Source organism: Onychostruthus taczanowskii, unplaced genomic scaffold (genome assembly GCF_017590055.1).
Source record: "Onychostruthus taczanowskii isolate IOZ18803 unplaced genomic scaffold, ASM1759005v1 scaffold34, whole genome shotgun sequence".
In the NCBI taxonomy this organism is placed as follows: Eukaryota; Metazoa; Chordata; class Aves; order Passeriformes; family Passeridae; genus Onychostruthus; species Onychostruthus taczanowskii.
This window is the reverse complement of record NW_024500794.1, coordinates 2831005-2844174: the sequence shown is the minus strand read 5'-3', so window position 1 is coordinate 2844174 and position 13170 is coordinate 2831005. Positions and strand designations below refer to the sequence as shown.

General features: G+C 39.2%; 1 protein-coding gene across 1 annotated transcript in view; it reads left to right on the top strand.

Annotated features, from left to right (window-relative positions):
* The window catches only part of SLC22A15 (solute carrier family 22 member 15), a 32001-nt gene that overhangs the window by 15336 nt on the left and 3495 nt on the right, over nucleotides 1-13170 (top strand). Inside the window, exons 3-10 of the mRNA XM_041411051.1 lie at nucleotides 1231-1363; nucleotides 2350-2514; nucleotides 3973-4102; nucleotides 5845-6060; nucleotides 7414-7554; nucleotides 8254-8339; nucleotides 9784-9904; nucleotides 10769-10841. Coding sequence (XP_041266985.1) covers nucleotides 1231-1363; nucleotides 2350-2514; nucleotides 3973-4102; nucleotides 5845-6060; nucleotides 7414-7554; nucleotides 8254-8339; nucleotides 9784-9904; nucleotides 10769-10841 — 1065 coding nt within the window. The remainder of the gene's footprint in view (nucleotides 1-1230; nucleotides 1364-2349; nucleotides 2515-3972; nucleotides 4103-5844; nucleotides 6061-7413; nucleotides 7555-8253; nucleotides 8340-9783; nucleotides 9905-10768; nucleotides 10842-13170) is intronic.

The window sequence follows — 13170 nt, the reverse complement described above, 5'->3', positions numbered from 1 at the left end:
TTTTACAAATGCGTTTTTCTGGCAATTGTTTTTGAAGTCTGCAGAAGCTTCAAAAGCTGATTTATGGTCATGTGGTTGGTTTCAGTTGAATTTTCAGTCAGTCTTGTTACTTTATGGATGCATTTCCAACTATTATCAATAACTACCTTCCTGTTAAAGTAACAACTCAAAATGAAGCAGATATAAAAAGTAAGCAAGTTATTTTCTTGGAGCTTATGAATGATGTTTTGTTAGCATCCTAATCTTTGTGAGGTTTAATTGCATGGCTCTGTTCTCATGATGAGGTAGTTTATAACTGAGCTTTGAAATAATATAAGCTTTGCTAGAGAGGATATTTAATGAGATTTTGGTAGAGGAAGAGGAGATTATGAGGAGAAGATTAGAGAGTTATTGCAGGGATAATGACATAATCACCAGCTTACCAGCACAGGAAGAAGAGTTGGTTGTCACTAAAAGGAAACATTATCTCAAGGTGCAAGAGGAATAGTAAAAGAAGAGAACAGAAGATGTGGCATGTTTAGAATACAAAAGGAAATAACTTTTGAACGTTGAGAGCTTGGCGTATTTTCATTGTGCACTTCTGTAGGGCAAAGAATTTTGTCAGGTTCAACTTGAGACATTAAGTCTGTAAGAATCAAACATTTCAAGATGTATTTGTATTGGATTTGAAGAACTGGAAATTATGAAGTACACTGTAAAAAAGATGAGTGTGCACAGAAAACCAGACTAGCCTGTCTAATGCTACCAAAGTATTGCTCAGGGACAAGAGAGTTCATAAAGAGGAGCGTGTACAGAAGTATCTTCAGACATAAACCACAACTATTTTTTCACTATGTGTGTTCTACACACTGCAATGACACATGTCAGTAGGTAGAGCTGAATCAATTTAGGTAAACCACTTGATGTAAAAGAAGGCAGAAGAAGGGAAAGTGGGAGAAAGCTGCAAAAATTGGAGTGTCGTGAGGAATCTGTTCTTGATTTCAGAACCAAAGACTGCATTTGATTTGGGAGAACTGTGATTGCTAGTCTCCTACGAGAAGTTTGGGAGACAGCCATGGGGACTGGTGATTTACTGAATATGATGCTTAGGAGATTTATGAAGAGTTTGATCTTCTTTAAAATTTGTAACATCCCCTCCAGCTATTAGCTGTTGGTGAACTGTTCGGATTCTGATTAATTTGCCTTTTTGCTGGTTTGTTGTTTCTGTTTTTTCCTTCCCCCTCTATCCAGTGGTTTTTAATTGGCAATGCATCGTACAAAGTCAGTGCTGCCAGTTCTTTCTACTTCAGTGGTGTGTTTGTTGGAGCCATCTCCTTTGGGCAGCTGTCCGATCGCTTCGGGAGGAAGAAAGTCTATCTCACAGGTAACCAACCCCTCGACAAAATGAATGACATGAAGGTGTCATGTCCCTGAAGATCAGTAGCAGCAGCCCAGTTTCTGCTGAGAGCTTGATATGCAGCTGTAAATCGTGTGCTGTAATTTTGTTTGTTTTGGCATTCCAATATGCTTGTGCCATAGAAGTTCAGACGACAAATCAGTATTTCACTGTTAAGTCACCATTTGGATTTCTGCAAGGTGCTCTGGGTTTGTGAGTCACACCATAAAATGCTTTCATTCATGCAATGTTGTGCTCGTGGGATCTCTGCAAGTTGCAGTTAGTATTTTTAGTAGTTTTGTAACAGCATTCTTACCTATATAACCTGTTAGGAATTTGTTGCATGTTTTATCCCATCTGCATGATTTAATTTGTATCTATTTGTGATCCTTGTACTGTTTTGAAGCTCATAAGATTTCTAACTGTCCCTGGATCAAACAACATTTGAAACTGCATGTTTTGTGTATGTATAAAGTTGTGTGTCAATGCTTTATGCTTTTTGTTTTTCTTTGAAGGGGCAGCACTCATTTAAAGCACAAAAAGGTGGACCTGCTCTGCATGCAAACCCATCATGTATTGTCCCCGGCGATGTTTCTCTTCTCTGGTTTCTATACACTGCTGTCTAAAAATGAGGAGAGATATTTGGTCATATATTTAACCTGTGGCTTGTATATCAGGGATAAATATAAAGCCATCTTTAGCAGGAGTCAGACAATGGTTCTGACTGTATAAAAAAACTGACTGCTATGAACTGAATTTAAAGGTTCAAACTGCAAACTGTGTATCAGAAATCCACTCCTTCTGTGTCCCCTCCTTTTTGATATTGACTCTAGTTATTTAAATTTCTTTCCAAACCTGTGGTGTTGGTGTTTACTGTGATGGCTTAAGACAGATGCCAGTGGGCATCAAGTAAAGATACCAGTAAGCGCTTCTGTTTCTTTAGGTACCTTCTAAAATGATACTTTATTTTCCAGGTTTTGCACTTGACATCCTGTTTGCCATTGCAAATGGATTCTCACCCTCGTATGAGTTCTTTGCCGTTTCCCGATTCTTGGTAGGGGTGATGAATGGTGGGATGTCACTGGTAGCCTTTGTTCTACTGAATGAGTGTGTGGGCACAGCCTACTGGGCCTTAGCAGGTAAACTGCCTTTATTGTCAGAATTCATGGATTTCAATCTCACACACCACTTGAGGCACACAAAGCAGTTGCAAATTTAGCTCCACTTGAGCATATCTATGATCACAGCCGTTGAACACTGCTTGTTTAATATGAACCTTGGACAAGCAGGGTAGATGACTTGGGGCCATTCAGATCTCTGCATCACTCGAGTTGACAAAGATCCAGCTGAAACATCTCCCATGAATGTTACCAGCTAAATACTCATCCAAGGTTTGTCACAACTGAGCTCTACTAATCAGAATGTTGGACTCTGCTAAACAGAGCCAAGTGTTTGTATGCTAAATATAAATTCTTTCCTTCCTGGCAGTTCTTAAAATGAAATCAAAAAGGTTTTTATATCATAGGAGGATGAGAAAACTGTTGCTTATATGTTACTAAAAAAAAGTTGTACCATGTAGTAATTATCCTTAGAATTTAGAAGATAAGACACCCTTAACTGTCTTCATTGCTAGTGTTGAACCTGTCCTTCAGAAATGTGTGTAACCTGTACTGCTACTGATGCCTTGTGAAAGCTGACCTAGAACAGAGGCTAGATGGAGTTAAAGAATAAAGTAGGTATTTATTAAAAGGCCTCAATGGATCCACCTTGGGTAGTACAAGAACCCAGCCAGGGCTACACCCAAGATGAAGCAAAGTGGTCACAAAAATGGACAACTGGTCATGGGGTCTCACACTTCTATAAGTTCTGGTTCATTTGCATATTGGCGTTAATTGTCCAACTATAGCTTTAGGTTATAAGTCCCGTCCTTCTTGTTTTTCTCTCTTCAGTCCACCATTGTTTATGCTCTTGGATCGGTTGTCCTTGGTCCCAAGCTAGAAAAGGAATTGTTTTGTTTAGCTATTCTGTGAAGAGAGCTTACCATCCCTTAGTATGAAGTTCAGAACAACACATTAAAGCAGTACAGAATCTGAAAAATATGAAAGCTAAAACCTAAGGCATCACTAGAGCTCCAGGGCCTGACTTACAAAACCCAAGAAGTGCTATGCTGAGGCAGTTTTAAAACAGGGTGTCTTATGAATCATGAAATCTATAAATGAATACTACATATTCTGAAAACTACCAGTTTTTCAATGTTTTGTAGTATTTATTTTTGCATACAGAAAGGTACCTACTTATGCTGCATACATACACATACTTATATTTGGAATTATAAGACTTCATTGTTCACAGGGCTTTGTTGGGTGTGGGGTATGTAGAAGGGGCTTTTATTGATCTTTGCAATTAGATGTAATACTTCTGCTCTGCATGAATGAAGGACAGGGTGTTCTTTGGTCAAAGAGCTGTGGTTCTGCGTGACTTGCTAAATGAATTTTTGCTATTGAAGAGTTAGTTCTTGTCTGATCCCATTTGTTGAGATTTACTAGTGTTTCTTACAGAAGTGATAATGTTTTGTTTTGTTTTTAATTGTGTGTTAGGTTCTATTGGTGGCTTGTTCTTTGCTGTTGGAATTGCCCAGTATGCTTTATTAGGGTATTTCATTCGTTCCTGGAGGACTCTGGCTGTTGTGGTTAATCTGGAAGGAACAGTCGTCTTTCTCCTCTCTCTGTAAGTTGTTCAAACTGAGTTTCATAAAGAAAGGTTTCAAAACAAACCAAAAAAAAAAAAAAAAAAAAAAAAAAAGAAAAAAACCCAAAACCAATCAAACAGAGTACCCAAACTATTAAGTCAAGTTGTCTTTCTAGGATGGCATGAAATGGTGTAAATAAGGTATTTATCTCAACTTGTACACACCCCCTCCCCCCGACATGGTCTGTGATTTCTTCAAATAGTAGTGCTGCAATATCTGCAGCCTATAAGTCTACATTGTGCTGTGTGTGCAATATTACTGTAGATGGGAACAGTGACTAGGGTGGAAGAGAAGCACATTCTGTTCTTTAGCTGGTGCATGTAGGTGACCTAAACTGGTGTGCCACGAGGCACTATAAATACATGTTAAAAGATACAGAAATTGTTTCATATTTATGTGATAACATGATGCTTCTCCTGTGTTTACACAAAGGGAACAGCATCAAAATTGCTTGCTTGTCCAGTCTTAAAAGTGACATGCAAAAATAAAAATGGGCAGCTCCCTTTAATTTTTCAAATGTGATCTTTTTGGAGATAGTAGGGGCTTTGTGAATTGCAGCACTGAAAGCTCTGTGATGCAGTGTGGTCTTCTTTTCTTACATGCTTTCTGACATCTAAATCTCAGTAACTAAAAGAGCAAAATTACTTTAGCTGCTGTTTAAACTAGAGGTCTTTTCCTTTCCAACGTCTATTTCACTTCAGTAACTCTTTGACTAAAGCTTTTGCTCCTCAAAAAATCCACACAACCCTTTCAAAGGAAGTATCAGCACTCAGGGAAGGGTCCTTGAGGCTGTTCATGAGGTGAAAGGCAGAGATGACCCTTTGGATATTTCAAAACCTTATGGTGATAAACACCCTTGGGGAAAAAAAATTAACTTTCAGATTGATAGGTACAACTTTTTGAAGTGAGTTGTGCTTGTGACTTCAGAGCTGTGCTCAGAAGCCTATCTTTCCTGTAAGAAAAGGGGTTTTTTTAAATTCCAGATTTCGCACTGCCTTCTGCCACATTGCTTAAAAATTACTTAATGTAGAAAATACTATCAGATTTTTATCCTTTCTAAGCTGGTTTTTTTTTGGTGAAAACACAGAATCACATTCTTTTAAACTTAGAGGAAAAATAGAATTTTTGGTCTGAGGCAAAAATCTTAAAAAGCTTCTGGCCAAAGGCTAAAGTTTAAATTAGTTCTGGAAGCCTGAAAATAACAGAAGATGTGTGTAGTAGACATTGTTGGAGTTACAGACCTGTCAAGTGACGAGTGCACGTCAGGAGCATGACCTTTGCACAGTTTCTGCTTTCTTGTCTGCGGGACAGAATTTGGCAAAAAGCTGAAAACTGGGAAGTGGAATTAGTCTTGTGGAAAATGAGAAATGCAACTAGTGGGTCTTACAAAAGCATCCTGTGTTACTTGTCGTAATGTGTGCCTCCTTAATTCTGAATTCTCCAAAGACAGGATCCTAGTCCTACTGTAACTTGTAATGTTGTTCTGTCTATGTGTATGTATGTATACACGCCATGTAATTTCTTGGTATCTAAATTATGTACGGCTTATGTTTCCTTTCAGCATGCTTTGTTGCTGTTTCAGTACATGAATTTAATACCTGAAGGGTTGTTTGAAAACTCTTTATTATCCTGAAGTGCATTTCATCCTTATTCCTTTAGACAAGTTCAGCCTCATAGAGAAGAAAACCCCTAAAGGTGTCTGTGTGTGTGTGTGTTTCAGATTCATTCCCGAGTCCCCGCGCTGGCTCTATTCCCAGGGCCGTCTGAACGAGGCGGAAGATGCCCTCTACCTCATTGCAAAGAGGAACCGCAAGCAGAAATGCACTTTTTCATTAAAACTCCCAGCAGAGAGGAGCTCCAGAGAGGCTGGCAGCTTTCTGGACCTGTTCCGATACAGGATTCTCCTGGGACGCACCTTGATCATGATGTTCACCTGGTACTACTGGAAGTACTTTGTAGGCCCAGCTGTCCTACTGCGACCTCTTTAGGTCTTTGAGAGAATGTGGTGCTGAGAATTGCCTTGTCCTACAGATTGTTAGGGACACCGTAGCTAAAAAGGATCCTTTATAGTATTTAAGTATCTGTTACAGTATTTCCTTAGTGCATTTCTAGCACAAAGCCATTTTTACAGTCCACTTCTGAGATCTTTCATCTCTGCATTTCTATCTTGTGTTTACGGTCTCAAAATAGTTGAGAACTACTCCTTCTGTTCTGACCCACAAGGCTGCTGAGATTAGTCACAGTGTCCTCTTCTTAGGCCCAGAGCTGTCAGTATCTCTTCACACGGATTATTCCTTGTTTTATGTGTAAGGAGTCCATTAGCAGGATTGGCCTGCCTTGTCTGATGAGTAGACATCATAGGCAACAGTTCTTAAGTGAAAGTGCTTGCTGTTGCTGCAGTGAGGCACAGGAGCCTGTAATGCTCCCTCCAGTTACTAGCAGAAATTTAACTCCAAAAGTGCCTGGTTTTTTCAGGTATCTCGCTAGCCCTGAGGTCTTTTGCTGCTTCTTTAAAATAACCTTATGTTTGACATAGTATGCAGGTCCTTGGGCATGACTGCTCGTATAGCTGCTTTTATAATATATGCATTATAAAGATGTAAAGATGTATCAATTAAGAATAAAACAAATGGTTTTGTCAGCATACAGCACTGAGCCATTTTCGTGTTGCTTTTCCAAGTGCTTACTGCAGAATAAATACTTGATTATTCTGTTCTTTAAATGAGAGTTGCTGATTTGCTGCAGAATGAATTCATGACCAGTTTCTTTCCTCTCTGTAAAGACAACTCTCTTTACAGGGGTTACATGACAGTAGGGTTACAAAAGAAAAGTTAAACAGAGTTGAAGAATGAATGAGTAAAACTGGACCAGGGTGTAGAAATTAAAAGAAGGTTGAAGTGTTGTTTGAACTGCTTGAGAAATTTGGTTTACGCACAATTGGAAAAAGTGTAGATGAACGTGTAATCTGATAAAAACAAAAGGGACAAAGACATTTCTGAAGTTAAATAATACAGTAGTGATTGTATTTTAACTTTATACTGGTTTATGCACTTTGTTTGTAAGTGTAGTCTTAAGTTTTACTCAGTAGTAAGTCAGGAATTGGGTCTTTGCTGGGACAGAATGGTTTATTTCCCTAGTAGGCATCCTGCACTTACAGAGAGACATTTTAGACCTATCTGCAGAAACACTAGATATAGTTTATAGTGTATTGTGCCAGACCAGTGCTTCGATTTGGCAGGCAAAGTGTCAGCTCTGATTTCACTTTTTTTTCCCCTCCTGTCTTTTGCAGGTTTGTGTGCAGCTTGGTTTACTACGGTCTTACCCTCAATGTGGGTGACTTAGGCGGAAATATTTATGCCAATTTAGCCCTCTCAGGCTTGATAGAAATCCCAGCGTACCCAATCTGTATTTACTTGATTAACCAAAAATGGTAAGCATGGAATTTATTAACCCATTCAGGATTTCCTAAACCTAACTTTTCTCAAAGATAGGTTTTCTATGTATCACACCTCCTAGCTTGTACCCGTTGTGTGGGGCTTTCTGCTTCGATGTGAAAGTGCCATTGATTCATGAGCCATCCCTGTGGCTTGGGTGGGGTCGATGTAGCTCGGAGGAACCTGCGCTGCCTGCCGGCTAACACTAGATAGCGTCCTTCCCACCGCTGCCCCGTGATCCCATCCATCCTCGCCGCTGGGACAGAGCTATCCCGACTCCGCTCTGCTCGGGCTGGCCTCTGGTCTCGTGCAATAGCAGTACCTCTGCGAGCTACTCTGAAAGCAGAGCGGATATTCTGCCTTTTCCTGAACCACTCTGGACAATGTCTCTCAGTTTTTGTAGAATTTCCTCCCAGTCTCTGCTCTCTGTCTCCTGAGGAGGTTTACAAATGTCACACACAGCAGGAAGCAGCCCAAATCCTAGAAATTGTCAGTCGCTGTATAAAGTTGGCTCTCATTTTGTTAAGTGTGCAGCAGAAGCTTGTTTAAAAACGGTGTGAGAGGAAGTGTTGGTGGAAGATGGTATTCAGAATTCCCGACTTCAAAGAAAAATCAGTGTGAATTCAGAGGATTCATTACTCTGCGACACACAAACCTAATGCAGAATATAAACCTTTGTTATCTTTGCGTATCAGGTTTGGTCGGAAACGAACGTTGAGTGCATTTCTGTTCCTGGGAGGATTGGCTTGTCTTATTGTCATGTTTCTGCCTAAGAAGAGAGGTAAGTAGTTCTTGTTTCTGAACTATGTGATAAGAACTGGTAAAAGCAGAATCCTACAGCACAACAATCTGATGGCTGCTGGAAGATTAGGCTCATACCACATGTGAGTCTCAGTTTTTGAAGGTGGAGAAGCCAACTCATTAGAAAAAAAGAATGAGCGTTAACCTCCCTAAGACCTTAGAAAAAACTTCTTAGTAAGGTTTGGATTTGAATTTTTGCCTTTGGATTCTGCCCTTTACCTCTCTTCACATCAGTTGCTCCTTTCCTGTGTTTTTGACGTAATCCTAATGAATGATATTTCTTGTGGTATCTCCGATAGCTAGATGAGAGGTTAGTGTAAGTCGTACCCATGCAACTTGGATATATCTCTCCAAGTGGAAGATCAGTATCAGAAAATCTGAAGAACTGAGTGATGGAGCAAGCTTCCATCTTTGCCACACTGCTCAGTAATATTCAAAAGTAGTGTGCTTGTGGTAATAATAATGCGGCCACATAACTGACAGCTCAGGAGAGCATTCTGATAAACTTCTGAATTAGGAAGTCTTTAAGACATGTGAAATTAAACATCTTTTGTGTAAAGATGCACTAATGTTAATTTTGAGATTATATAGCAGTTTTTCTTTTTAAAACCAGATAGATAAATTCACCTTGCTCGTAACATCTATGGATGTATATTACCTTTCATAAAGCAACAGAATGTTTCAAACAGTTGAAGAATGATTCAAGAAATCAAACATCTATGACAGAGTACAGAATTTGCTCTAGGTGCCAATGGGTCTAATAGGTAAAGCTTTTTTAAAGGGATGCAACTCAAGTTTTCAGAATTATTCCAGGTGATTGAGCATGGACACTTGGAAATATTCTGGTTTCGCTGGTATCAGTAACCAAGTATTTTTTTCATATCATTCCAAACACAAGATGTGAAAAGAGAGGACAGAACTGTGAGACCCCAGGAAATCCGCTGTGTACTGAACTGCCCAAGTCAGGAAAGGGTGGCGTGCCTTGGGAAGTGAAAGGGGCTCACTGGCCAGAAGCAAGAGCCTGTCTTCACTGGGCATAAGCTCTCATTTGCCTTTTATAAGCAAATAAGCACTGGCTGTTCTGACAAACTAAGATGGATGGGAAATTTAGTGTGATTCTTCACAGCATCTTCCTTTCAAAGTAATAATGTTAGAAGAGTATTAGCATACTATAGAAATGACAATGAATAGGACTCTTGTTAAAAAAAAAATGTGCTCACTTTTGGAAAATGTATCTGTTATACTCTTCTTCAGCTTTCTGATGGAACTAATTTGGCATTTAATTAGCGGTAGACCGAAAATACTGAGTTGTAGCTTCAGCTTTTGTATTCTTCACTAGATTCCTTTTCACACCATACCATTGTGTGATTGAAATTATTAGAGATGTATTAGAGTTCTCAAAAGCCTTACATTTTCTCTCTCAGATACTGGAGTGTTTGCAGTGGTGAATAGTCGCTCTCTGTCTTTGCTGGGAAAACTGACAATCAGTGCTGCTTTTAATATTGTCTACATCTACACATCAGAACTTTATCCCACGGTCATAAGGTAACACAAATTAATTTTAAGTCTTCATTTTTCTGGTTCTCTTACATGATCATCTTTTATTTCTCTTAATTTTTTTCTGTTAAAATCAAATTAAAAACTATAGTTTTCAGTTACATGTAATGGTTAGATGTCATTTTACATCTGAAATTTCTTCCCTTATCATCTTCTCACTCCCGCTTCCATCAAGTTTGCTGTGTTCTCTTCAGACTAACTGTATTTTTATGTAACAGTAAAATAGACCCTTAGCTTCTTGGCCTGCTTAAACTCCCCTTCTACTCATGAGGATAGCTGTAGGACTGCAGATATTTCTTTTAATGAGTGCTTTTTAAACCAGACTCTGGTATGAAACTGTCATCATACATGCTTAACCAGGAACATTGAAGATGGCTGGTCAGTAAACTTTGTAAAAGTAACTTGTTGCTTCACAGGCAGTGTGTGAGCAACAGTAGGGGCAAAAGCACCCCCTGCTTGTGCTGACAGAGAAGGCAGAAACTTATGCTATGTGGGTGCATATGGTGTTCAGCCCCCAGTGAAACTATACTGTGGTGTTTTTCATGAGTGGGTAAATCTGCTGATAAGTAGGATTTGAATAAATGAATTCAGCCAGAGTTTTAGATGGAGGCAAGATGCATTAACTGAATCACACTTGTTTTGCATGTGTGTGTATGTAAAAATTCTGTATGTAAAGGGGATTTTTGCTTCATTTTAATCACAAAAAACATGATTCATTCCTGTCTTGGGATTCTTTCAGTTACATTCGACTTTTCTTTGCCAGTTAATGTGCTCAGGGTCACAACTGATGAGTCTTTTTCCTTGCTCAATAACACTTCCCAAAAGATGAATTATTTTTGGTTTTTTTCATAGGAATGTTGGAATGGGTGCCTGCTCCATGTTTTCCCGCGTTGGTGGAATCATTGCGCCTTTTGTCCCTTCATTGGTTTGTGTGAACTTCTGTTACATATATTTTTGTTTTGTGGTTCTGGTGTATCAGAGGCTTACAGAGATGGGAGTGTTTGGGATATATTTCATTTATAAATTAAGATAAATTGACTATCTTAACGGTCTCATGGTAGGCCAAAGGCATTGTAGTATCTTCTGTGTGATTAGACAAAACCTCAGCATTATTTAGTTTAAAAGGTATTTTAGCTCTGTAGGAATTTTGGGACCTATCTAGTGGACCTTAAAATATAATAATTTCAAATCACCAAGATGGTGATACCAAATTTTAAACCCTGCACAAGCAATAGCAAAAGACCCACGTGGCGAAAAGAATTACTGCATCAAAATTAAGCATATGGGCTCAATAACTCATATTTTTGAGAAAAAGTTCATTTTACTGTCAGTGCACTTCATTAAATATCCATGGGTTATAAATATCAGCAAAGCAGTTTGTCTTTTAATAAATGAAGGTGATGTGGAGATCTCATATACCCTCAAGGCGAAGAAAGATTCTAAAGATCAAAACATGGGGTTGATACCATTACTTTCCTGTGCTTAGTGTGTTATGTGTAAGCAGGTAAAAAGTGTGCCAGTTTTTCCCAGCTGTTTGCTGAGGCCAGTGACAATTCCTTTAATGTGACAGATTTAATCTCAGGTAATTTTCTTCTCTGCCATTTGCCATTTTACATGTCAGGCAGAAGGTTAGCAAAAGGGCAGGTGAGCACAGGGAGCTTTTTAATCTGCAGAACGAAGCACTGGGCAGGTGGGAGCATGAGCACCTCTGGGGAGCAACAGGCAAAGCCAAGACTGCTGCCAGTCTACCAGGTGGATTTAATAGGCAGCTTTTATGTAGCAGTTGGGGCATTCATTATAATGTGTCTGCCAGAGATTTGATACCGCATGAGAACAAATCTTGGATCATCCAGTGTTTGAGGGGGTTCCATGAAAATGAAAGTAGTTCTGGTTAAATAACAAATGAACCCTGGTTTGAGAAAATAATAATTTTTGTGTTGCATAATTTCCTCCAGTATTTTAAAGAATTTTCAGTGTCTTTTTTTTGAAGATCTCATAATAGTAAAAATAGGATAAGTTAACTGCTAAGATAGGAGATGAAATATGGGTCTTTTATTTGATCACAGCCTGTTATTTTCATAAATTTAGAATTTCTCTCTACAATGTGAGTTTTTGAAACAAACAGCTAAACTCTTTCCCTGTTTTAAAATAAGCCTTCTTTACTGTGAAAACAGGGACAGGCATCACAAGAGGAGCAAACATTGCTTGGGCTGCCACAGGTGGTGCCAGGAATGCCAAAGCTCAGTTGAAGCTAAAACTAGCAAGAGGCATAGATAGGGATTCTGTCAGCTAAAGGAAATATGCCTGTTGATGAATGGGAGGGGCATCCATTGGTGGGTGACATGGAATAAGCTGAAATACTTGTGCTTCAGTCTTGAGAGACAAAGCTTCTCTCCAGTACTCTGGCTGTCAGCGCAGTTGAGGAAGCAGAAGGCTAGCAAACAGCAGGAGGAGCAATAGGTTCAAGAACACTTACAGCTGAAAGCTTTCCATTCCATGGGGTAAGATTCCATGTTTGTGATAGTGAAGCAAGTGTTCATCGTCTGTGATAAACCACTACTGTAGTGGAGGATCACTGGTAGCTGTGGGAGGAAAAAGGCTCATCCTGTCTGTGTTTTCAATATCAGAAAGTGGAACCCAGGTATTACAGGCTGAGCACCTCAAACTCTGTGGGAGGATTGAGACATGAATCTCAGAATCTGTTTATAAGCATGTGAAGGCAAGGAAGGTAATTGGGATTAGTGAACATGGATTTATTAAGGACAATTCCTTCTCAGCCAGCTTGATTTGGTGGTCAGCCATTTCATCATGGATGGCAATATGGATCAGGAAAGGGAAGAGAGCAGGGAAGGCTTTTGACACTATCCCACACTGGTAGCTTGTTTCACGAGTTTTGGAACTTGGGGGTTAGATAAGAAATTTGGAAAATAATGTTTTTGAGAGGCTTAATGCAGCCTGGAACAATCTACTTGGAGAGGAAATCTCCATCCTTGGACATTTTTCACTATTTGATTATGTGAAGCAGTGATTTGCCTTATCTAATTGAGGCTATAATTGTGCTTAGAGTAGGTGGCCTAGATGACCTCAAGAGATCTCCAAGCAGCATGTCTATGTTTCTGGGTATCTATTCCCTTCTACAAAGGGATGTTTCATTTGTTAAAAAGTACTTATGTTAGAGGCAAGAATTGAGTTCCAATTCAGCAGGTGTTTCTTTTAAAGTTCATGACCAAATCTGTGGGGTTCTAATCGTATTG